A 24,779-nucleotide genomic window follows, 5' to 3' on the forward strand; every position below is an offset into this window, starting at 1 on the left:
ACAAGGTCAATGTGCCACAATCTCTATGGATCGTGTCTTGATGACTGGAAAGTGAAATAAACTGATCTTTACGCAACACAGGGTCAGAGTGCTAACAGCTTTGCAGCACCCACCCCCCTTTCCCCAATACCCTTGTTCCCCTTCCCCTGGGGGCTTGGACTACAAAATTCTCTATGGGAAGAGTATGAATATTTCCAAGAACAACTCAATTTGCCTGAAACCAATTGATCTCTTTATCAAGACAAAATCAAAGTGGTAGCAGCACAAAATGGACAGGTGGATGAGCTGCTGATCATGGTAAGACTTCTAGATGAATTTGTAGACAAAATTATTTCAATAATCATTGCTGTATGTATTTTAATTGCTTTAAATTTTATGTTTTTTAATATTTTTTAATAAGAGAAATCTGTGGTATGTATACCTCTCAAAGACCACACTACTAGTTGTCAATGATTTTTTTTTTGTATCTTATTCTGCACAGAACAGTTTTCAGATGTAGAAATTGACAAGTCATTTTCATTTAACCAAAATTTGAATAATCCCGTTTTGCCATTTCCATCCCGTCCCGAGGATCTTTGTAGGATAACCCCATATAAGGAATTGCTAACAGAGGCTAGGCTACTGAGCTACAAGGCCTCTTAAGATATTTTTTGCCATGATTGTGATGGGGAAGGCCCTCTCGTGCGCTCACTGAAAGAAATTATTTCTGTTTGGTTTGGAAAATGCCAAGTTTTCGAAAATTTGGCAAAAAGTACTTAGTGACTAGCTTTGGTGAACAAAAACGTTGGAACATCGAGCAAATGGAGGAATTTTATGGTGTTTACGAACGCGCACGTCTAGGCCCAAGGACTGGGAACAAGACAAAACAGGTCTTGAAGAAACACGGAATCTTTTTTTCTTTAAAGGTATGATTCCCTTTAAGGCTAAATTTTCTTCATTAAGCAAGAATTAATGTCATTCTTAAGGTATTTGATATGAAAAAACTCCGCGCATCCCGTTATGCAGAAACAAACCCTGAAAAGTCACAACATCCCGAACTTGATTCATAGTTTCGCTTGCGCTGATTAAGAGATTATTAGCTATTGTAACTGATAATTCTGGAGAGGGACTCAATTCACATGTTGACGGTAGAATCATCCATTTTTATTGTCGATTTTAGAGGGAAAATATTTCACTCTTAAAAGATATCCCGCAAAGGGCAGAGGCGATTTTTTTTTACTTTTATTTTGCCTCTGCGATCGACAACTTTTCAAAAGCAGGTTGTTACGTGGTAATGATAATGCGTGACAAATTGGTTTACCGGGGTGGGGTAGGGAGAACGTTTGTCGCTACTCGTATGAGTAACGCAAGTTTCGTAATGCTTGAATGTTCTTGCTTTTTTCTTTTTTGTTTGTTTATCTACGATTCTTTAAGAAAGAGAGCTTTTAGGGTTTCAAATGTTTGCCTCTTTAGATCTGATTAACTTGATCAAGAACCTCTTTTTGATTACCCTGTGTGAGTTTGAAACTAATCAAAGATTTAACTAGGGTTCATTTGTCTCAGGATAGAGTCACTTTTGATGTTGGTTGCAACATTTTGACTGCAGTATCCTGAAGACTGCTAGCAGTATTGCTGTCGAAACATCGCAATTAACACTTAAAGGGTTAAAGTGACTCTATTGTGAAACAAACAATCAATTTTCATCTCCCATCTTACACCACGATGAACAATAAACACATATTTTATTGCAAAGATTTCATTGTAGGCACTGTTTTTGTCCAGAGTGATGGACAAATAAAATATTTTTTGGGTGTGAGGCTGCAAGAAATAATGGAACTGTAATAAGGGAATCTGAAATCAAATTACTTTGTGACCTGTTTTATCAAGTTATACTGAGAAATAGCAAATGCTCTAACTCCCATGAGTGACTAGGACAGAATTTTTCCTGTCAATATCAGTACAATATCAACCAGAAAAGTGATGAGAATAAAGAAAACTATCAATTTGGGGATAATTAGTTGATCCAATGCTAAATTCTCTGAACCAATATTGTAAGAATTGTATGGTTGATAGTAAGGAGAATTACTAATTGGATCTGGGTGCTAAAGGGTTAAAGTAATTAAGAAAGACACAAAACATTGAAAAATTATTTGAAAATACAAAAACTATTGTAATCACAATTTTTTTTTAAATACAGTTTTTTAGGAACAGTTCTCTCCATAGAGGGCCTGAAATAAATGGATACTGTGAAAGCTGTAGAAATGACAAAATTTTGAAAGGTTGAGTTTGAATGATTAATTGGTAATTCAAGTGAGGCCCTCTTCAAGACTTCTTAAGGATATGTAGATGAGTTTCAAGGAATATCCTAAAAAAAATCTTAATGTTTATTTTGTGAGTTTTGTGTCTGCTCTCGATCCTGGACACACGATTGTAGAGAAGTTTGTGCCAATTGTTGCTGAAATTAAGGGTCTAAAATAACGACTCTCCATAGGAAAGTTTGTAAATCACCTGTTTTCGAGACGGATAATGAGTTTGGTGATCTTTCACCTTTTCAGGAAGTTTACAGTTATGTTTTGTCCAAAATATTTTTATTTACCTAAGGAAATATTTGTTGATGCACTGCAGCCTCTTTTGGTAGACATGCACATATTCTGCTTTTGATATCAAAATTTCTTACAATTAAAAGGCAGCGAGTTGATTAATTTCGGAAAACAAATTACATTTCTTTATTTTGCCACATAGGATGCACACAGTAGACAAGCTGTTCCTTCTATATTGGTGATTAAAAGCATTCAAGCAAAGTGGACAGATTTTTTACAGGGTCTTTTAATTGATAGCAAAATATGTATTTATCTACGATTCCTCTTTATGATACTATTCACTGATGAAAACAAAGAAGGATATGTGGTTAACAACTGAGAAGCTGGGAAAAATTACTCCTTGCTGGGATACTTCCGGTACAAGAGCTCAAATATGCAAATCAAGGGAAAAAATCTTATGTTTCGTTCAAAAATTATATCTCTTTCTTGAGTTCAAATTCGGCTTTTGTGATAATTATAATCACGAAAATACTAGTTCGTAAACAAACAAGCAACACTAATGAATTGACTGCGAATTGCGTCAATAAACTGCCGTAACGAAACTGGATATTCGCTGTTTCATCGATCGATCGGCGGATAACGAGTGGTTTTAGGACGTTACATCAGCTGAAAAGGCGTTAAGTAATGGGGAATACTTGTTCTTTAGATATCTCTACGTAGAATTTCATTTCAGCGAATTGGGGATGAAAAGATCGCTCCTGTTCTCCGCCATTTCGATGTTCTGGAATCGTTTAACCCCACGACATGAAAATTCTCCCATCTTACCCCTTAAATCTTTTCTTAAGGTTTATAAAGTAATTCTTGATTTTTAGTTACAATAATCTCTCTCGGTTTCCTTTTGTTATAGATACCACAGAGAGGAAAGGTTTCGCGCTGAACGCGATGTCTCTCGCGATGGAGGTGTGTTCAAAACACGCACAGGAAATCCTACACTTCGATTTTTCCTGATGAAATAATGAATTCTCCTTCCTTCCCTTTGTCTAACGATGGCGCTGTTTGTTTTCTCCACCAATCACGAAATTTGAGTCATAGGGTGGTCTAAGTATTGTTACAATTGCCTAGAGCATGTGATATTTGCACGAGGGTTTTGCTGATACAAGAAGCTTGGAGTGGATTCTTGCGCCGCCATTTTGGTTAGCGGGAAAGGAATTTTCATTCGCTTCTGGGGTCGCCTATTTGGTTTTAAAACTGACTGCAATATCATTCCGAAGGATTAAAACACCTCCATCTTTTCTTACTGAGGTTTTGGTGTGGTTTCGACGAAGATTCTGCAAGGAAAATCAACGACGAAAATTTGGCGTTTTTTGCATATATCAACGTTGGTGTGTTCTTTTGCGAGATTAGAACACGCACCACCAAGACGTGGCGGTCACGTGCTCATCGCGCTTAAAAACGTTTTCTCTACTACCCTTGAATGAACTTTAAAAAGTTTGAATTTTGGTTGAATTTCGTCATACATTTTATTTTTTTGCTCTATTTCCCTGTTGTAAGCAGCCGCGAAAATGCTTTCAACGGGGCCTCGTTGCCATCGGCAGTCATTGTGAAGTGAAGTATGGTAGATGGCTCAAATGGCTCCCGCTCTGACCGAGGCAACCGCATCTCCGGAGTCCTCGAGAAAGAATTCAGTGGATCGTCACTGTTCTTCAACTTTACAAGGGGAACTTAAGCAAGAAACTTCGGGTCTAGGGTTGGACTTAAAGTTGGTTTCCCAGAACGGACTTGTACGATTGATAAGTGACAATAACATTGCAGACATTTCAAATACTATCAAGCCTTCGGAGCAGAACACACCCATAGTTTCACGACTCAACGGAGATTTTAAAGGGAAAAGTGAGATGCCAAACGGACACTGTGATGATAAACTGGAAAAGAGTGCCACTGATATGTCGAGCTACTCCGCTGCCACAGAAGAAAAGCGAAATTCTTCCCTTGATCTTTCGCGTACATGTGCTTCAACGGCGAAGACTTCGGCTGGTACATGCAATACTGTTAGTGAAGATGAAGAACGGAATCGAGTTTCGCAGCACCCGGTAGCTAACTTAGATTGTGGAAAGGCTATCATTTCTCAAAGAACCGCACAGACGTTTCGACGTCAAGGAAAGCTGGACGGCCGGGCGAAAAGAATCGAAACGCGCCTTCGTAAACTACAAGCGCGGCAACTGAGAGACCATGTGCTTCAACAATTGGAAAATTTGGCAGAGAAGCGTGGTGAGTCGTGCGATTCTTCCATCGGTAATCTCGAACCAACACGGAATTCAGGAGTCAGTGCTATCCCCGAAAGTAAAAGTGCGTCAAATGTTTGTACGGAATTAAAAGCAGATCGCGCTGGCGTAAAGTCGACAGTGCCTGGAAATCTTGCCACCCGGGCTAAACATAACAGCGGAACGACTGTGGATAACGTAGTGAAAGAGCTGGAGCGCATTTCTGCTGAATCATTTAACGCCGGGGAAGGGAATATCCTGACTGATTTGAAACAGCAAGCGGATGCCGTGAATTCGTTGGAAAATTGGAGTTCGCAAATCGAATTTTTGGAAAGCATTCATGATTCCGATGTGACAGAAGGAAGTTCGGACGAAGAAAGCGACGAGGAAGGTGAATTGAGGAAAACGAAATTACGTAGTGAACGGTGAGTTAAAATTTACTATGTTGCCAAAAGTTAGAGGCTGTTTAGAAACGAAATATATCTATATTTCTTCGCATCTTGCTGATTAGCGGGGGAATAGCGTGGGAGAGAAATAATCTCTGCCTCGAAATCCGCGATTAAACTTTTCCGATCCATTGAATACTGGCACTTCATGGGTGTCTGCCATTTCGGAGTTTTATTCAGATCATATTCAATTTTTACGCCAAGTTAGGACTTTCCTTTTCTAAACGAAAATTATGTACGAATTAAATGTGTGCGATGAGAGTGAGTAGAGTTTAAATTTCCCTCGCGGACAATTTTTTACTACTAAACTAGCGCAATGGTGAAAGCGGGAAATCTCGTCAAGTTTCGATTCGTTCCCGTTTTTATCGAAAATGTAAAAGAAATACCACCACAACCTTAGCCATTCAAATTGAGAGCAATCGCTAGTCAGCGAAACAACGATTTTCCAATTTTAGTCGTGTGGAATTTGGTTTACACCGGCTTGTGGGGCTATCGTTTCTTGTCTCATTTCCCTGACGTTACAATTCGATCTTACCGATTGCATCTCTACCACAGCGTTCAAAACCTTTCGATGACAAGTGTTATGCCATATTTCGAAAACGGTATTAATAACTTCATGTGAAATTGTGCTTACAGTTGATTGTGTAGATCTCACTTCAGGTTTGTATCTTGTTTATTTTCCATTTTTTCTGTCCTGTGCGGATAAATGTGCATACATGTTGTTGATGGTTGAAAAGGAAATTTTAATTTTTAAGAATGTAGTTTTCCTAAACCCATTTTCATTTAAGATGACTCACAAATCTGCACTTTTCAGTGTTAAGTGGTTTTCGTTTAATGTTTTAGGAAGAGTTTGCTAACTTTTTCTCAGCTAAAAGATGAAAATTTATGTCTTCTAGTTTGTACTCGTTGTGAATGAATTATTTCCACTGGGGCTTCTTTTCTTTGTGCCTAGTAAATATTTGAAATCATGGTCCATATGACAGAAAAAATAAATAATTTATTTTTCGTCTTTTGAATGAAAGGCAAGCGTCATCATGGTGTAACCTGGTACAAGACTGTTAAATTGAAATCTCCCTGTACATAGGTGTGAAACTGTAGAATTGCTTGGATTTTAGTTACTGAGTTGTACTCAACATTTTAAGCCAGTTGGTTGAAAATTTTTCTCTTGATAAATTTAAAAATTTTTGTTTGCTAGAGCACTTATCACTTAGGTTGGCATGTGAAGTTGGTAGGGGAAAAATTGGAATTCAAATTTTATAATAAAGATTCTTCAATTTGATACAATCCTGGAATGAATATTATACAGTCCACACATATCTATGTTCTTGTAACTTCCTTTCATCATGATCTGCTTTTTCAATTGTTTTCTGTACTTTCCATGGACTCTGGGCAACCTTTTAGTGAAATGTGGCCTGCTTGCATCAAGTCAAATAATTTACCACTCTTGTTATGCTCATTGAAACTGTAAGTGGGTGTGAATGCAGAAGTTGAAGGCTACTTTTGCTATTGAACAACTACACTTAACTTTGATAGAAGCTTACACAAGAAGAGATAGGACTGTTTGTAATTTATGCTATTTTTCAAGCTACATTGCCTATAGGTACAATAATTTAATTGTGTAATCTGATTAGAATTGATGTTTACTTGATTAAAGTATGGGTGCATCTTTTATGATGATGGACTTCATGGAAATGTTTCTATGTATTTTTCTGTAAATGTGTGTATCTTGCATTGAAGATCAATGTCAAGGAAGGCAATTAAAAAAGCATCACTTGTGTATGAGAGCTATGTAGTGGTTAACCTCCTTACTAGCCTTTTAATTGTTTCACTCAGTTGAAGGGCTCCTTGTTAAAAAGTGTCAAGTGACTGCTGATCAATTTTGAGATCCTTCTTTCAAATTGTCTGGTATTTCTTGTGAAGTAAAGGGAGAAGTAAATGCACCACCTAAAACCATTTTGGGCTTTATCCTGATTATCCCTTTGAATTACATGCGTCTCTCAGTTTGATGTTGTTGTTGTTTTTTTAATTAAATTGCATTTTCCCAAACAGGGCCAAACTTCTAAGGAGGCAGTATCATGTGGAAGAAGGAATTATTGCCTCTCACTGGTCTTGGCTTCAGTCGCAGATTATAAATGTTGAAAGGCAGATCAGGCGCTATGATGATCTATACAAAGGAGGAAGATTAAGAAAAGGCAGGTTAAACTTCAAGCTTGCACCACAAATGCAAACATAGCAAGAGGAAGTAATGATGTTGATGGAAATGGTATCATTAAGGGCATTAAAAACAGTGCTGTTTCTGTTTCTTTGGAGGTAGCAAAGTCTAAGCAGTATGTGGATCATGGTAAAGATTCACCCAAAGATCCAGAGAATCATGTACTGAATGGAGTAAAGCGACACCTTCTTGATACTTCACTACTGAATGAGGAGGATGTCCCAATGAAGCGCTATAGGGCAGTCTTTGCAACAAATGACTCTACTGACAATAAAGGGTGTGGGTCTTTTTCGTCTGCTTCAAATGATGTTTTCCACAATGTGCAAGGACTAGAGGAGTGTATCCTGTCAGGAAACGGCGCTTAGTGCATTTATCCGCACATCCGGCAAAAGCCCAAACCTCATTCATTGCTCTGTGGCTGTGTAACTCCTACAACACCATGTTTGATGTGCTCAAACTCTTCACGAACATTACCCGTGGTCAGCTTCAGCCAGACAACACCTGAGAGGGTTGCTTCCTTGGATGGTTCATTTCACCCAGTCCTCTCCTTCTGTACAGGTAAATAGCTTAGTATGTAGTCCCAAAGAGATTGTTACATTTATTTTTCTTGATCAAAGTTGATCAAGTAAACTTTTGTGAGATTTTTATTATCAACTGAAACTAAATCAAGACAAAGCTTTCAGCTGCTTCAGTTGTTTACTACTTAACGAATGTGTATGTGTTTAAGGCCAAAAATCATCATAATAAGCTTGTGTGTTTTTGGAAACAATGTTCTATTGAGATATGTGCAGCAGGTAAGCAAGTTATGTCTATGTCTGGTCAATAAAGATGGTGAGTCCCCCTCAGAGGAAACCCAATTAATAATTTTTACCCCCATGTTATAAATATAAACTTCCACACAGGTTTCTTTGTAGTCATTTTACATTAAGCTCGCAAGAATTTCACTGTAAATCAAACAATATCTTCAAGTGGATGTGAGTTTTTCCTCACCACCTTTCCAGTAACACTGTATACATTGACATTGGAAGGAGAAATTCCTTTTTGTCAAAGTACTTTAAACAGAGTGCTTAAAACAAAATCATTCTTTGTTTTAAGTAGATATACCTCTTCAGCTACACTTTGGAGCATTACTGCAGCGGGGTGGCTTTGAAAAAGAGGACCAAACCACAAGTATTACGCAGTACATCCCAGATTGTTGAGAAAAAGTAAGTATTTGTATCCGTAACACCTTTTGTGCGTGCATGGCAAATAATTCAACTGCCTCAGGTTCCTTTTTTATATGGGCCATTTAATTGTGCCCACTTTTTATATTCAGTAGAATGGCCTCCAGAAGAAGTTCTAGAACTTAGCATCACAATTGCATTTATCAAAGCAGATGTATCTGTTTGTTGTAGCATTACTGCTAGTCATTTAATATATGGCAGAGAAATTAAGCGTTAAATCTGCTGGCTAGTAATTATCTACAAAAATCTTAAGCTCACTTGATGAAAATAGTGTTTTAACAGTGACCTGTTTTTACCCAAATATTTTTTGGAATTTGAACTGTTTTTCAATGAAAAAGGTCTTGTGAACTTAACAGGGAGAATTTAAATTTTTGTGGCACTCTAGTGATGCAGAACCTGCCATTCTAGTTAAGCACCAAATAAGACTTTGTCATCACTAAAAATAGCAAAATATTTTCATCATGGTTGTGTTGTCAGCTGGCATAACATTTGTTCAGTTTGAATCCATTGTGTGGTCATAACTTTTACAAAAGCGGCAAATTCTATTTAACAAACTCCAAAAATAAATTTTAAGTGTGATATTAGGCAATCAACCAGAGCATTGAATTCTTATGCAGTTGTGTTTAAGACATGTTGTCATGATGATTTGAATAATCTTTTTTTAAATGCAAATTTTAACAGTATTTTGTGCAAATGATGTCACGGTATGACATCATCTACTTTTTTTCAAGGGAATCTGTTCAGGATTTAAACTAGTTAAGGAACAAGCAGATTTGGGATGAAGTTCTTTCAAGTGTTACTTGGCTGTAGCTTTGCAAATTTTGTTATGCATTTTTCTGTAACCTATACCTTGTGTGATTTTTTTTATTTTCAGGAAAGCACCTGTAGTACCCAAACAGGAAAGAGGCATGGACAGATGGCCAAGGGCACTGCATCATCTCTTCTGTCCTCTACTAGTAAGTTATTTTAACTCACTGATCTGTTGTCATTTCAAATGAACCCATAGTCATAAGAGAATAGTCAGTCACAAAATGAATCCTCCTGCGCCCAGTGGAAGGAACAATAAAGGATGTGGAACTGGAAAACTACGTTTGTCCTAGTTTAGTGGAAGTATCATTAAATTATATTTCTCACAAACTCTCATCTCTTGGATCAGTAAAACAAAAACCCCTTTTCAATTTCAGTGATTTTGGCACTTCTTTGCTGCTTTATAACATGACAAATTTACCAAACAATACTATAAAAAAAAAGTATACCAGTTGAAGATAAACAGTCTCTTAAATGATGCAATAGAGTTGCATCTCAAGAACTTACAGATTCGTTGCATTTCATTCAATCCAGTGTGAAGAACCTCGCACGACTTCTGCTAAATTAATATGAAATTGTAATTTGTTGTTAACTAAAAGCTTTTTTCGATCAAGCCATTTTTCTTTGCTAGAAAGTTTTAGATCCCAGGACCTAAATTAATTTGCATTAATATATTTTGTTCAGTCTGATAACTTAATGCTGATGGTATTACTGTACATATTATATGTGAGCCTCACTAGTAATTCTCCTCAATTTCTATCCTACAATTGCTTTTGTTAGGATTGGAGAATTGGTACTGACATCAATTTATTAATCCTCGTTAATATTTTTTCTTTATTCTCATCACTTGTCTGCTTGATATTTCATGATATTGTAAGGTAGATAAATTTTTTGGATCACTCATAAGAGTTAAAGGATCAAACGAACCTGCCATAGAATGGTTAGCCAAAACATGGTGGCAACATTAATTCTATCCTAATTTCATGAAACAGAGTTTGTATTTTTGAGAATCAGACTTTCGTTTGTGCTTTGAAATGAAATTTTCTTGATTCATATGAGGGGGTCTTTGGTGCTTTTGGAGTATGGACTTGGATAGTATCTTTCAACTATACAATTATGAGAAGATAACATTTAAACACAGTAGGAGTCAAAAAAATGTGTTGTGTGTTTTTAAAATTTTAATTTTGTTATCTCAGAATTGCACAATCAGAAGTATGAGAGGAAGAGAGGCTACTCTGTTTCCACACCAAAGAGTGTGCGTTCACGAGCTTCTGAGAGTTAGGAATCAGTTCAGGCTGAAGGTTGCCCAGAAAGAGGAAAGATAAGCGAGCTGCTGCAATCCCAGTGCTGGTAAGAAATTGTTGAGGCGAAGGAAGTAGATTTTAAGATAGCAGCGACCTAGTTTACAACTTTTAGGCCATACCATTTTTTCATGCATTTTAGCTCATGTTGAAAAAAAAACACGAGAGTTCCATCTGGGATTTTCCTTTGACTTTCCCCATCAGTGACAAAGGACAGAAATTTCTCCTTTCCAAAATCAGTATAATATCTAGCAGACAAGTAACAAAGGAACATATGCAATTAGGGGATTATTATTGATTCCAAATACTAATTCTCTTAACTAACATCATAAGAACTGTAAGGCAAAGGAGTCTTGGGAGTTATGTAGTAAACAGTTGGGTTTATTACCTCCAACAGCTGACCCCAAGTTGCCAGAAACGTGCAAGGAGCTTGTCCATTCCCACTGTGGTGTCCTCATCCTTCCACCCCGACTTTCCACTCCCAGCACCTACCCCTAAACCTCACTCAGTCTATGCCCACCAGCCAGCCTCAGCTCCTTGTTAAAGAAGAAGAAAGGTAGCAATTGCGTTTGATATTAACAACAGTGTTATCCATACTCCATGGCCCTCTGCGACAAGAGTGGAAAAGCAAAAGTTCAGTACAAAGGCAATCCCAACTCCTAGCTGGCGTGTAAATGATGTGATATCTGAAGGTGCACGAGCTGAAAATGGAGGTAACTTCCACTGATTATAATAAGATAAGCTTTCGATAAAAAAGAATTCATTCTTTGTGGGGTGGCAGCTGGGGGAGGTAGATGACAATTCACTTCTGACGGGGGTGGATTTTAAGGTCATGGCATGATAAAGTTTTAGCATTATGTATGTTTATCTTGAAACAGTGCTTCTTGCAGATTTGTTTGAGTTTTTTTCTTTTCAACAATTCACTACCATCTCTTCAGAAGAAGTGTTAAAATATTGTAACAAGCTTACAAAGAGTTGAGCCTGCAATCCCTTTGAACAGTGTGGTGTTTTCTCTCTTTTCTCTCTCTCTCTCTCTCTCTCTCTCTCTCTCTTGTGGTTTAATCATTCTACGTGATGTAGCTTTTTAGAAACTGTAGGTTACAATTGATAACTTCTTATAGAATTGGGATGTTTTAGAATGTTCATATTGATCTTTAAGCAGATTACTTCTTTTCCACAGGTGGATCATGATCAGACTGAAAAGGAGGAACCAGAAGATACAACAGATGATGTGTATATCTCAAGACATCGTCTCTGTGAGGAGCAAGAACGTAAACGGTTTCTGGGACTGATCAAAAAGAAAAGGAAGCGCACCTCAAGGCAAAGCAGTGAAATCAGCTTTTCAGATCCACAATCCCCTCTAGGGTACCCAGACAGCCAGGGAGGAACCCCTCCCGGGACACCTATATGCAGCACGCCATTACCGACAGTGACTGGAAACTCTCTTCCACATTCAAACTCTTTTCCTGCCGCGATACCCTACCCTCCTGCATCGTCTTTGTCCCCATCTGCAACTACCACAACCACGCCTACACTGGTATCATCCATGGAGAAATTCCATCGCTCTTTCTCGGACTCTAAGCTTCCGCATCGAAGGTCTTCTTCGACCGAAAGGTCTGAAAAATCTTTGAATGAGGAAGATGTTTGGCCACCTGTGCCCCCATGGCCGGATAGAACGTTTCCGTTGTCCGAATCGGATTTCTCTTCGCTCAAACTGCCCACACCACTTCCGACACCTGCATCTTCTGTACCTGCGTCTCCTTCGGCCTCATCACCCGGTAGCCCGATGTGCTCTCCATTAGCAAGCCCAGCTTCTGACGCAAGTAGCGAGAAGAACGAATGGACAGTCAAGCTTGTTACAGATCAGGGGTCGAGTAGCGACACTGGCGGAGCACCTCGAAAAGGAATTGTTTTAAAACTAGCAAAAAGATAATAGAATAAAGAAATCGTAGAAGTGGATTTTAAGAGTAAAAAGAGCTTTTCCAGGCAGTTAGCTTCCTTAGATGTCAAGAAAGGGCTTTGGTTAAAAAAAATGTATATATTTTTGGTTGGGAATACGGTTTGAAGTGCTGGTTGTGTGAAACGGAGAGCCAACTCCTGAAAAGAAAGTTGCGAAAGAAAGTAAAGAGATTCTTAGAGCAAGCGTGTTATCGTAGGCGCAGTAAGGTTTTGTTGGTTCCCCTTTAGTTGCTCTTTCTTGATTAAGGTGTAGTTTGTTGTCTGTTGCTCCCGGATGGGTGTGTTTAAAGTTCAAACCTCGATTTTTGACACTATAACAGTCTAAGAGTGATTGAAGAATCGAAAACAGGGGAGAAAAGTAAAGAAAAAAAGAAAAACGAAAAAAGGCAAAGTGGGTATAATGCATGTACCTTATACGCAAGCATTCTTTCGTCAAGAGAGAATTTTTCTTCTCACAAGTCACGTTTGTATATAGCCTACATATTGCGCTCAAATAAAACACTTGTATTTTATGAGTTTTAAAACACTGTGTATATTAATAACATTGCCATAGATTTGTAGAGGTTTGGTTACAACAGAAATAACAACTTTGTGAATAAATTGATTTATATTATGGGCTTGGTTTGTTTTAGTACTGGCTGCGGCGTTGAATCAACTTGCTTGTGCATGTATTGCTAGTCAATTAGAATAAGATTTGATCGTCACTGTTCTAATTAGCATTTTTACACCAGAAAAGTAGCTTTGGTTAAAATAGGCTAGTTTATGTCTGAAATGGTCGAAGATGGGAAAGATTCTGACGGATTGCAAACTTTAAACTGAGAAATGGAGTTAGGTTGAGTTTCTATTATTTGAAAACGGATCTTATCTCTTTGAGACACCATGAAGAGGCCACGCAACAGGTAAGCTGTTATTTTCGAGTCCGCCGAGCATATGTAATCCACTTTATTTGTCTCGCTTTAATATATCACACTCTCTCTGCCCTTTACTATCGTGGTAGTGTTGCATAATCTCAAACAAGTTGCTGTAATTGTAGCCCTTGGATAAGGCTAAAACTTATCGCAAAGTTAAGAATTGATCTCTTGACTCATCCGAGAAACAACAGATCGTCTTGACAGACTTATTATCTTGCAACGATTGATTGACTTCGAAACATAACGCAATTATGGTTTTGTTAGACGAATGATGTTGGGGTCGATATTGAACGGGTTATTAAACGCTTCAAAGTCTTGCCTATCACCTGATGAACACGTGAGCGGTATAATAAAGAAGCTGGAGAGCGCTTTGATTTCTGCTGCCTACGGGTGGTCAAATTCAAGCAGTACAGGGTCCATAATTTCCGTGATTTGTTAAACAGAACTTTGATCCATGAACCCTATTTTGGCGGGTTTTCGCAAAACTTTGAGCCCGATAGAATTAAATACTAGTAACTATGTTGCAAATTAGTATTTTCCAAAATTGGAAAAACCACTTAATCTTGTGTTCTCGTAGTCCACCTCAGAATAATACACGTGTACAACTCGTGAGAGATTTCCATCGTGATATCCCTAGTTCTCCTCTTTGCAGGTTACCATTGTTTTTTAACCCTTTAACTCTCAAGATCTGATTGTTAATTCTCCTCTGTAGCTGCTACACATTTCCTTTCAATTAGTAATGAGAACTTGGTGCTAGGTCAAGATAGTGGCTTCTACCTGAAAAGTTTGAATATTCTCATTACCTGTTTGCTGGATAATGTATGGATCTTATAGGGAGAAATTTCATGTCGATCACTTCTGGGAGTTCAAGGGTTAACGATGAACCGTAAGAAAAATCGAGCTGTAAACGAGTGCGTCTGTGTGTGTTTTTACTCATTAACTTAATCTTCCCTCTTTCCATTATTTTGAATTTCGAGCGGAAAACTTTTGGTCCAAAAGTTTTTCGAACATTTTTCGCACTTTGAACATTTAATCTAGAGAGGTGGCAAATGTAGGAATGTCTACATAGCTGTATCAAAGTTTATTTTCACTGTGTACATGAAAAGATATCAACTTCAAACTTCAGAGGTTACTTATGTAACATTTGGCATTGTTCAATTCTGTGTGCGGTCAAGTTTAACTGCATGCACTATCAAAGTCTAATTTGACGCTTCAGAAGTGTCCCAAATTTGAAAAAAAAGTGTGCCTTGAAAAGACTGATCCTGATAATTCAAAATTCTTCCGTTTGGAGATCATAGAGAGATCAAAAGCCACACAAAAATTAGGACAATTAAAAGCGTTTTGCACTCATTTATGGTGGAGGAAAAAAATTAAATCACCAACTAACCAGAGCTTGTCATGAAATTAAATGAGGTTTTCTACTGATTTTTAGAATTACCAGTATCGTGTTATCATCGCTTTTTTACTTGTGACTGTAATCACTTAAGTGTAATCGTCTTAGATCTTATTCTTCGCTTTCAACACGCGACAATTAGCATAATACCTTATGGTTTACAAATCAAGCTGTTTGAAGGTAGTTTGCCTTAACCCTTTCACTCTTATGAGTGACCAAGACAGAATTTCTCCTTACAATATCTACACAATATCAAGAAGGTAAGTGATGAGAATAAAGAAAAATATCAATTTGGGGATTATTAATTGATCCAGGACGAAACACGTTCTTCAAACTAACAACACAAAAATAATATAACCTACTCCCCACAAGGAGAGTTACTAATGAGATCTGGGAGCGAAAAGGTTAGGTTTGGGGAATTGAAAATAAGCACGGAAACGGGTAGAAGTCTTTATATTCATCACGATTCAGACTTTCTCGTTAACAGGTTGGTTGTTTCGATTAACGCAGAATTAGTGTGATGAGCTTTAATGATCAACCGCGCGCAGAGAAAGAGAGTTGCGAACAGGTGTGATCACCGATAACCTCACATGTGCTATCGCCGCAAAAATTTACTCAAGGCTAATAATCGCTAAAAGGACACGTTATCTTTAGGCAGAAAACAATGAAATTTCTAGGAACGTAGAATGATTTTATTCGCTTTCAAAGGCAAACAACGTGCGTTTATTTTAGTGGTTGGATCGCTTACACCTTACGCGGTTAGAAAGTAAACACAGCTGTGAACTGAACTTTCTCCGTTACTAAAAGAGCAAGAAAGTGATAGAGAGTCGTTTAGCTCAGATTCACTAACTACACAATGCAGATGAACGCGATTAGAGAAATGTTTATGCTTCTAGCATATCTTCTGGTCTATTTTCATTACACTTGTGGCGAAGAATCTATAGGAGAAGGAAAAAATGGGAAAAGCGGTCGAAAAATTCTGGTATTTGGTGGGAATGGATTCATTGGAAGCGAAGCTGTACGGAGACTTTTAGACAAAGGAGATGAGATCACCATTGTGAATCGTGGGAATTGGTACTTTGATTCTGACCAGCGAATCAAACCATTTGTAAAAGAGCATTTTATTTGTGATAGAGACATGCGAATGAGAACTGAATGCAAGGAGATTTTAACTTCCGGTTATTACGATGCTGTAATCGATTTCAGTTCATACAACGCAAGACAATTAAAACAGGTGGTCGAAATACTGCATGATCGTGTCGGTCTTTACGTGTACATCAGCACCGATTCTATCTATGAAGTCTGCGAGAAAACGCACTCCGGGCCCAGTGTTGAAGAGGATGCCGTGCGACCGAAGAACAGGAAAAAACGCTTGCAACTTAAGAGAGAAGAAGGCTATGCGCATGACAAGTTGGCTTGCGAGGAAGTCCTCGAGGAACAGAGAAAGTCTAGTGGATTCCCGTATGTGGCTTTGCGACTCCCGGATGTTATTGGACCACGTGATAATTCCTTCCGGTTTTGGACCTACCAGTTGTGGATACGCATCCATAAAGACATCAAACACCCGGTACATATGCCCAGCAGTGTGTCCGACACAAAATTTAGCCTTATACATGTGGAAGACGCCGCCAAAGCGATTGAGAAAGTATTGGATGTCGGTCCCGCTGTACACAATCAAGCCATCAATGTGGCGTTTGATGAGCATTTTACACTGAAAAAACTTCTCCGAGACATGGCAGATAAAATGAACATTGACCAGCTGGAATTCATCTCTCAAGATGAGGAAACGTGGTATTCTTATCCTACTGTTACCAAAGGTCCCCTAGATACCAGTAAGGCTAAGCTCTTACTCGGCTGGGAGCCTATGACCTGGGAAAGGGCTTTGTACTCGCTGATATTTTTCTTCGAGGGTGCCATGACAGACGCAAGGTTTCTTAGGGAAAGAGAGGTTCTCCTGGCTGACGTCTTTGAAAACATTATTCCGGAGGAACTTTATGAAACCGCCCTAAAGAAACTGGTTTCAATGTATGGCAAGGATGTACTAGAAGGGGTAGCTATGGACATGGGCTTCGATGGAACCCCTGAAATAGAAGGCGAGATACATCTTCAGAATTCAAGCTCTGTGCATGATCAGAAATCAGCGGAAACGGGAACGAAGGCTCAATCACCGGCTGACAATGATGAAGATGTTGAGGAGATTGTGGCTGATGTAGATTCTGATAGCGAGGCTGAATTAGTGTCAGAAAACAGCAAAACTACCGAAATTCATTCTGATGAACTATAGATAGTCTATTAGAACGCTCTAATATTTTTTTCCTGTGAAATACGAAGGAACTGTATTCATTTTGAACCGAAAATATTTCGGACACTAGATAAATTAGAAAAATTATTTCCTGAAAAAATTATCCACGCGACGGGGGCTTATAAACAAACAAACAAAAAATAATAATAACGCAGTCACTTCTATATGAAAGGCAACCTGAAAGCAAAACCTTCTTGTTTTTTGTTTGAGTATACATTATGAAAGGCTGTTAGTTTTTGAGCACTGATAAAAGTTCACTCAGACGGCAAGAGGGACAATCATTTCTACTGAAGAAATTAATAAACTTTAATCATGAACACGGACAAGCATTCTTACTTATAAAGCCGTATTACTGTGATGAAGTAGGAGAAAATAGAGGGGGGGGGAGATGATTGGGGAGATGCTGCTGCCAACCACTGGCTTTTACACCTAGTCCCATCCCCTCCTCCCAGGGTTCATTCGACTGAAACAATTTCTCTAAAATGTGTCAGAGGCAGGTACAAAGGACTTGTGAAAATTCCAGCACAACCCAAATGCTGTAAATGTGTCTTAAAATTTCCTCTAAAAAAAAAAAAGAAACGACAAACAAATCAATAAATTGTCATTTCTAGGTATCATAAAATTCGTTGTAAGACCATGAAAGTCTTACTCGTGATTATACGATTACCAATCAAGGTACAGCCTCGATCCCCTGAACACACAAGCGAGGTAGTATCCAGAACACCAAGCGGTCGCTGTGAATCTCCCAGCCTGCATAGCGTCGTCCCTCCTCGCCGTCCATCTTGGAGAGTATTACGGAGCGTGGCTTAATCGGCAAAGAAGTTATCCTAAAAGATGTTTTCTTGCAGTAAATTTACCTCCCCAGTCGCTAGGAGTATTGTAAGTAAAAAACTGGTGAGATTTTGCAGAGTTTATGGTTTAAATTTACGAAAAATACACTAATATTTGTAGGTTGGCAATGGTCGCGCACTATCGCGGCCGCTCTCTACGGCCATTCGTCCCCAGTCACAAGCTTTGGCAATGGTATGTACCCCGTAAAAGTGCTTGAGGTTAAACTAAACAACTTTAAAAACGCCAAGTAAATGTTAATTTCACCCAGGGTCATTTTTTTATCGTTGTGTTGAGCAGATTTGCCGTTTAACGTATTAACCGGCACGGCTTGTGCAACTGGTCGCTGATTTTGCACGTGTAATACTAGGTTTAGACGTCATGAAATGTTGGAATGTTCACCGAGAAACTATAGGAGCCTCGCAGTGTGGGAAATCGTCTTTAAGGAATGTTATAGCGTGCTTAGTCTAGTCTCTGCCACCCTTGGACCAGCATTTTCGCTGTTTAGCCTTGGGGGTGGATTCCGAGAGAATCCAATATAGGATTTAATGTTGAACTCTTGATTCCAGTGTTCAAACGAATATTTATAAGGCAAGCAAGATTATATGAAATGAATTACTCAGTTTAAACAGGAAAACGTATTCCCAAAGAAAATTGACAATTGACTTCCACAGAAAAGTCAGCAATTTTATATATTTTTTGAAATGTACAAACAGTGTGTAAAGTTTCTGTGTCGATCTTAAGATAAAGAAGATTTTTTTTTACATTCCATTTGTTACTTTTATTGCAATTTTGGAGTTGATTAGTCTTTTTGGTTTGTTTCAGAATGTTCAATCCACGCCAAAGTAAGTATGGCTTGTTCTTAACCCTTTCACTCCTAGTAGTGATTAACATGAAATTCTTGCAATAATATCCATGCATTTTTCAGCAAACAGGCAATGAGAATATTGAAACTTATCAGGTAGAAACAGCTATCTTGATCCAGCACCAAGTTCTCATAACTAATTTACAAGCAAATGTGAATCAGCTTGAGGGGAGAATTAACTGTCAGATTTTGGGATTTAAAGGGTGAAAGTAATTGTGTAGGCAAGTGACTGCTGGTTGATCAGTTTTCAGCTGAGGTTTTCCTCCATGTAGCAGGCACCCTCAAAATTCTGTCTACTTTTGTTATGTATTTTTACTTTTATCATGATTTGGAAGTGAATGATCTAAAAATTGCCAAACTGCTTTGCAGAAATCAATGTTGTCATTTTGACCAGACAAAAAAAAATGTGTCTTGAGTTAGAATATCAGATTATCAGTTCTCTTAACTAATGATACCTTATTGTTGTGTGGAAAAATTTGGGTTTTTGTTTTGGAAGTGAATTATTCTAGATGATAAGGTGTCACATTTTGCCTTACTGTAACTTTTTGCTTTCAGGAATATCTTTAATTTGTCTCGTGCTGTCGTGTCAAGTCATTTTCCTAGTAAGTTTGGCTGTAGTGTAATATTGTGTTGACTTAAAATAAATGGAGCAATACATCCAGTCTTCTCTCTTAGAGATAACCACCTATTTCCTTGTGAGCAGATTGTATCTTTAATTATGTTCTGTCTCAAGACAAAAATATTCTTGATTTCTGTTGTTTATTCATAACAATTGTTGCCTTATTGTGCAATTTTCAGGTATCCAAAAAGATAATGTTCAAATGAAGGTGAGTCAAGGACTGGTTTTCTCCTAGAGAGGTCATAACTGAAAACCCTTAAAGTAACTATCTCAAATCATTTTTGAAAGTTTGTAAAAAACTGACTTTGGTTTTTGGCATTCAGTTTGCTGTGGCAAATGGGAGTTCCTCTTCCTAGAGATGCAGTTTTTTATGTAGTAATACCATCTAGCTGAAAAATCAGCTTCCCAGTTACTTTCTTAGTAATTCTTTTGTTGGAGAAGATCTGAAAGACACCTCATGATTTTAGTTACTGATTAACCATTCTGGCATGACTATGTGCAACAGTACATGTAAACAATGCTTTTTTGGTACAATGATTGTATTTGTTGATATATTTTTCTTTTCTTTTTCTTTTTTCAGGCTTTCCCTTCCTCTCCAATGTTATCTGTGGCCTGCCGAGGTTTTCAGACAAGTTCTCAGGTACAGGATGTTGATTCTGCTGCTAAATTCATTGGTGCTGGAGCAGCTACTGTCGGTGTTGCAGGTCAGTCAATTACTTGAAGAGTTAAACCTTTGCAACTTAGGAAAGGTAGGGTAAAAAAAAAACTGACATGAAAGCAGAAGCCCATTTGGTAACACTCTGACACTATGGTAATTGCACTATTAAGTGCTGAGCAGCCGTAGAGCAAGCTTGACTTCAATCATGCCAGTGTCTTGGGAAAGGATGGCTGGAAATATTTTATGTGGCATATTTCATTTGCTTGCTTGACATTTAAAATTTTGTTTCCTCTTTTCAAATTGTCTTCTGACTCTAAAATTGTTTTTCTTATTCTTCAGGCAGTGGAGCTGGTATTGGTACAGTGTTTGGCAGTCTGATCATCGGTTATGCCAGGAATCCTTCCCTGAAGCAACAGCTCTTCTCATATGCCATTCTTGGCTTTGCTTTGTCTGAAGCTATGGGTCTTTTCTGCTTGATGATGGCATTTTTAATCCTGTTTGCCTTGTAAACTGTATACCCAATCTAGAAGTGATGAATTCCTGCCATTATTTTTAGTGAATGGCTTTCTGGAAGGGCTGTTGTGTGTATGTGCTAATTTTATTTTGTGAACAAATAACTCTGATGGTCTGAAATAAAGCACCTTGTGTCAACTTTTTTGTGGCTTATTGCATTGTTATTAAGGAAAATATTTGGGTCATCCCAGATTTAGTCCTGTAATGTCTCACGAATATCCAAAACCGATTGCATGCAAATTGACATAACTATCATTTCTAAAGATGATTTTTTAATTTTAGGCAGACAAATGGTGACTGAAAAAAAGTAGCTTGGAGCCCTGAAAGTTTCGGGTGGTTCAACAATAATTTGCTCATGAGTATGGGAAAATCTTAGTTACTCTACCTTGTTGCTTTTCCTTTAAGCTTTACTGCATTGCTTAATTAGGGTTAATGAAGGCCCTGTTTTAGCAAAGGTCCTTTTTTCATATAATTAAGAATTCAATCAGGGAAGAAGAAAAACCTAAAGGGTTTGTGTAATTTTTCATGAACAAACATTATGGGGATGCTGGACCAGAATCTGCTACATGAAAATTTGATTTCTCAGTACAAGTGGACCTTAACAAAAGTTTGTAATGTTAATATGTTCGCAATTATATCAACAGCAAAGGGCCATCAGTATGCCATAATCAACTGGCTGGACTAATGTAAGACAAATGCCTATGCAATTTCTCATCCAGACATAAGTTGGACTCCACCAGAAGCAGGGCACGAAAGTAACTTTGGTGTTCATTAAATTTTAGGGACCAATTTATGCCCTTTAAATGCTTTTAATTCAATCATTCCTACAACACTACATATGCCTTTCACTGGGCTAAAAAAAAAAAGTAAATTTAGGTTACATAAAATATTATATATTCAGGCTTTCTCCCACCTGTTTGAACATTACAATTTACACAACAAATCTGTTCTCAACAGCTCATGTGACAAAAAAGCCACCTAAACACTGGTGTATTGATTGAAAATACATCTTGAGGTTGAGAAGGAATTAACAAAGTACTATGATAGACATGAGTTAAGTTACATTGCAATCAGAGTTTTACCAAGTGCCATATAAATTTTATTTATAAATGACTAGTTGAAATTTTTTTGTGAAAGCTTGTAAGTGCTGGGCAACCTAGATATACCCTGGTAAGAGACTTGGGGAACCCTTAAGTTCTTCTGTAAGCAAAACTTTTCCCATTTACTAAAATAGAAGGCAATAAACTAGAGAACTAGAGATGACATTATTAATAACAATACTCACTCCTGCAAGATGTAATACAAAAATTTCTACACAGTTTTTGTCATACTTTGGTTAAACTAAAAAAACTGCCCTAAAGCAGAATCTTGTTAGGTTTGAAAGTTATCAAAAAATTATGAAACCTTACCGACCAAAGACAATAGTAATTCTGAACCATAATCAAGTGGCTGATACTTTTTTACATTACAAATGCCATTTTTTTTAAGAGCCTCAAGGCACCCTACAATTATTCTAAGAAATCCAAATATTATTACAACACAATGCTCCTATTATTTTGTTTAGAGTTCAAAAGAAATGTATTGTAATACTACAATTTCAAAATAGTTTCTTCATGCAGTTCATGATTACTTATAAATTTTTCTTTAAGAGATACAATTATTAAAAATTCCAAAACTTTATAAAACTCGTTCATAATTATTATGAACCATTAAAAGAAGCAGGGCCTGGTTAACAATACAGAAATTTCTGGACTGGTATTCTGAAATCATGGTACACACCAATAAAAAGCCAAATGAGTACCCAGTACTTCAATCCATCTTAGACTGAATCCAAACCCCTGGACTTAATAATCCTAAGGAAGTGTTTCCTATCTTTTACTACAGCAACATTCCAATAAGAGTTAGATATTGTCATAAAGAAGGATCTGTCACAGTTCTTTGATCCATCTTAGACTGAATCTCAACCCCTGAGCTTGATACTCCTAAAAAAGTGTTCTTCAAATTTACTACAAATTATGTCTAATAACAATCTCATAAAAATCAGATACATCATCATAAAGAAGGATCTGCAAAGAATTTTAACTGTTTGATGAACTCACTGAGACAATTCACAGACCTTGATCAACTCTTCTTTATTCTCCCCTTCATATTTAGGGATGAAGTTTTTGATAAATTCAACCACCAAGTCTCCAGGCAATGCATTGCTCAAATTGAATTGAGAATGTGTTTCCAAAGCATCGTACAGTTTTAATGTCAGCAGATGGAGTGAAACCTGACAGGATATGGGGATTTGTTTTGTTATTTTTCTATCTATTTCATACTCTGGCACATCAGTAATAGCTTGGGTTTGCAATGATTCTCTAATATTTTTAATTGCAATCCTTTCATCCTGTGATAAAATATGTTTAAAATGTTTCTGAGTTGCAATGCCAACTACCCTTACCTCACCATCTACCCAGGACAGAACTGGACCCCCTGAATTGCCAGAATTCAGTGAGCAGTTCAATACTGCCATTGAATGGTTATATAGCTTCCTCTTTGAACCAGAAACATTTCCATTCACAAAAAGAGCAGTTTCTTCAGTGTGACTAATAGGATAACCAAAAGAAAATATCTGCATTCCTGGCAGCAATGGCTGAGTTGACAACTGCAATGGAGAAATTCTACTTTGATGTGAATTGAGATCTGGACAATACAGTAATGCAAGATCCTTACCAGGATCACTGTGAACAACCTCACAGTGTAATTCACCAATGGCTGCATTGGAAATGCGAATTTCAAAGCCTTTTTGATATAGACAGGTTTCAATCACATGCCTGTTGGTAAGTATAAAGTGGTCACTGATGACAAATCCAGAACCATGCTCAATTTCAACATTGGTAGTGGCAATCTCATATTCCCTTAGAATACGTTCTCTGTGTTCATCAACACGTTTCTTTATTTCATCAGATATGTGTCCCTTTTCTGGATACTTTTCAAGCAACTTTTTGGCATCAAAATAATCCAGAGATTGTTTTATGTCAAAAATATCAAAAGTTTGGAAGAACTTTGGCATTCCACTCTGATCCTCCTTTGTGGGTAATACATCACTATCCCCAGGAAAGGCACTAGCAAAACAATCTCTAACACGGCGCTCTGCCTCTTCATGAGAATATTTATGAACTGGTAGCCTGGATTTTTCACTGTTACAAAAGTTCTGATATTCTTTCTCTAAATCTGCCCTGTGTCTTTCAATTGAATTCCTCAGCTCTTCAGAACCAGGTCCTTCAGCAGGGTATTTGCTAACCTGCAGCAATTTGATATCATTCCAACTAACTATATTATGAAGTTTAAAAATACAGAAATCAGGTTCATAACGACATGTGTAGCAACTGTTGTAAGCTCTGAGATCCAGATGATCATGGGCAACAGAGTAACAATTCTTTAAACTTTCCTGTGCTTTTTCTTTACTACATTTGTAGAGAGTGCTGGGAGAAGTGAGAGCATCGTTGTACTTCTTTTGAATGTCAGCCCTATGTAAAAGGACTTTCTTGTCTATGCTTTTGCTTTGGTCACTAAATACTTCTATGGCTTTTCCATCATACTCGTCAACAACTTTCTTAATGTCCTCGATACTACAATGTCTAAGCATATAAAAAGTGTTTACATCCTCTGGAAAGTTCCCAGCATAGCAATCCCTAACTCGATGCAGCGCAACAGGCCAGGAATACTTTTTTGTACCATCAGCTTCCTCCAACTCTCTTTCAACGTCAGCTCTTCGTTTATCAATCAACTCTCTCATCTTCTTCGCGTCAGGCTCTTTGGGATATATTTCAACGTAGGGCATGTTTTCATACTTATCCATTGCGTTGTAAATATCAACAATGCTGTATGTTTTCATTGTTCATTGTAAGCAAAAAGAAGATGCTTTCTTCTTTCTTACTCCTATATAATGGAGAGTCTGATTGGATGAGTATTCAACC

The 24,779-nt window shown here is 37.7% G+C and overlaps 4 protein-coding genes across 4 annotated transcripts; 3 read left to right on the forward strand and 1 right to left on the reverse strand.

The window, feature by feature from the left end:
* The first annotated feature begins 671 nt into the window (after positions 1-671).
* Positions 672-13,345, forward strand: LOC131776170 (KAT8 regulatory NSL complex subunit 1-like). Its single transcript, XM_066173170.1, is given in 14 exon segments — positions 672-905; positions 3,427-5,205; positions 7,276-7,418; positions 7,421-7,744; positions 7,747-7,814; positions 7,816-7,996; positions 8,537-8,589; positions 8,591-8,673; positions 9,550-9,617; positions 10,665-10,812; positions 11,178-11,263; positions 11,266-11,333; positions 11,335-11,476; positions 11,948-13,345. Coding segments are annotated over 13 exon segments (3,186 nt in total). The 5' UTR covers positions 672-905; positions 3,427-4,138; the 3' UTR covers positions 12,703-13,345.
* A 2,507-nt stretch (positions 13,346-15,852) lies between these two features.
* Positions 15,853-17,538, forward strand: LOC131776223 (uncharacterized). Its single transcript, XM_059092394.2, has one exon. It carries the CDS (start codon positions 15,889-15,891, stop codon positions 17,314-17,316), a length of 1,428 nt encoding a protein of 475 aa, XP_058948377.2. The 5' UTR covers positions 15,853-15,888; the 3' UTR covers positions 17,317-17,538.
* A 553-nt stretch (positions 17,539-18,091) lies between these two features.
* Positions 18,092-20,959, forward strand: LOC131776161 (ATP synthase lipid-binding protein, mitochondrial). Its single transcript, XM_059092314.2, has 7 exons — positions 18,092-18,213; positions 18,286-18,357; positions 18,988-19,007; positions 19,583-19,629; positions 19,826-19,854; positions 20,227-20,350; positions 20,644-20,959. The coding sequence occupies exons 1-7, from the start codon at positions 18,169-18,171 to the stop codon at positions 20,811-20,813; spliced, it is 507 nt and encodes a 168-aa protein (XP_058948297.1). The 5' UTR covers positions 18,092-18,168; the 3' UTR covers positions 20,814-20,959.
* A 658-nt stretch (positions 20,960-21,617) lies between these two features.
* LOC131776160 (uncharacterized) lies at positions 21,618-24,697 on the reverse strand. Its single transcript, XM_059092312.2, has one exon. It carries the CDS (start codon positions 24,695-24,697, stop codon positions 22,913-22,915), a length of 1,785 nt encoding a protein of 594 aa, XP_058948295.2. The 3' UTR covers positions 21,618-22,912.
* Between the last annotated feature and the right edge of the window lie 82 nt (positions 24,698-24,779).

This window comes from Pocillopora verrucosa, chromosome 10 (genome assembly GCF_036669915.1).
Source record: "Pocillopora verrucosa isolate sample1 chromosome 10, ASM3666991v2, whole genome shotgun sequence".
Taxonomy (NCBI): domain Eukaryota; kingdom Metazoa; phylum Cnidaria; class Anthozoa; order Scleractinia; family Pocilloporidae; genus Pocillopora; species Pocillopora verrucosa.

Excerpts from the sequence above, each read along its gene's own strand:
- LOC131776161 (XM_059092314.2), top strand. The coding sequence starts at position 18,169 with ATGTTTTCTTGCAGTAAATTTACCTCCCCAGTCGCTAGGAGTATT. Across the intron at positions 19,008-19,582 it reads AATGTTCAATCCACGCCAAA|GAATATCTTTAATTTGTCTC; the intron begins GTAAGTATGGCT and ends TTTTGCTTTCAG. Across the intron at positions 19,855-20,226 it reads AAGATAATGTTCAAATGAAG|GCTTTCCCTTCCTCTCCAAT; the intron begins GTGAGTCAAGGA and ends TTCTTTTTTCAG.
- LOC131776160 (XM_059092312.2), bottom strand. The coding sequence starts at position 24,697 with ATGAAAACATACAGCATTGTTGATATTTACAACGCAATGGATAAGTAT.
- LOC131776223 (XM_059092394.2), top strand. The coding sequence starts at position 15,889 with ATGCAGATGAACGCGATTAGAGAAATGTTTATGCTTCTAGCATATCTT.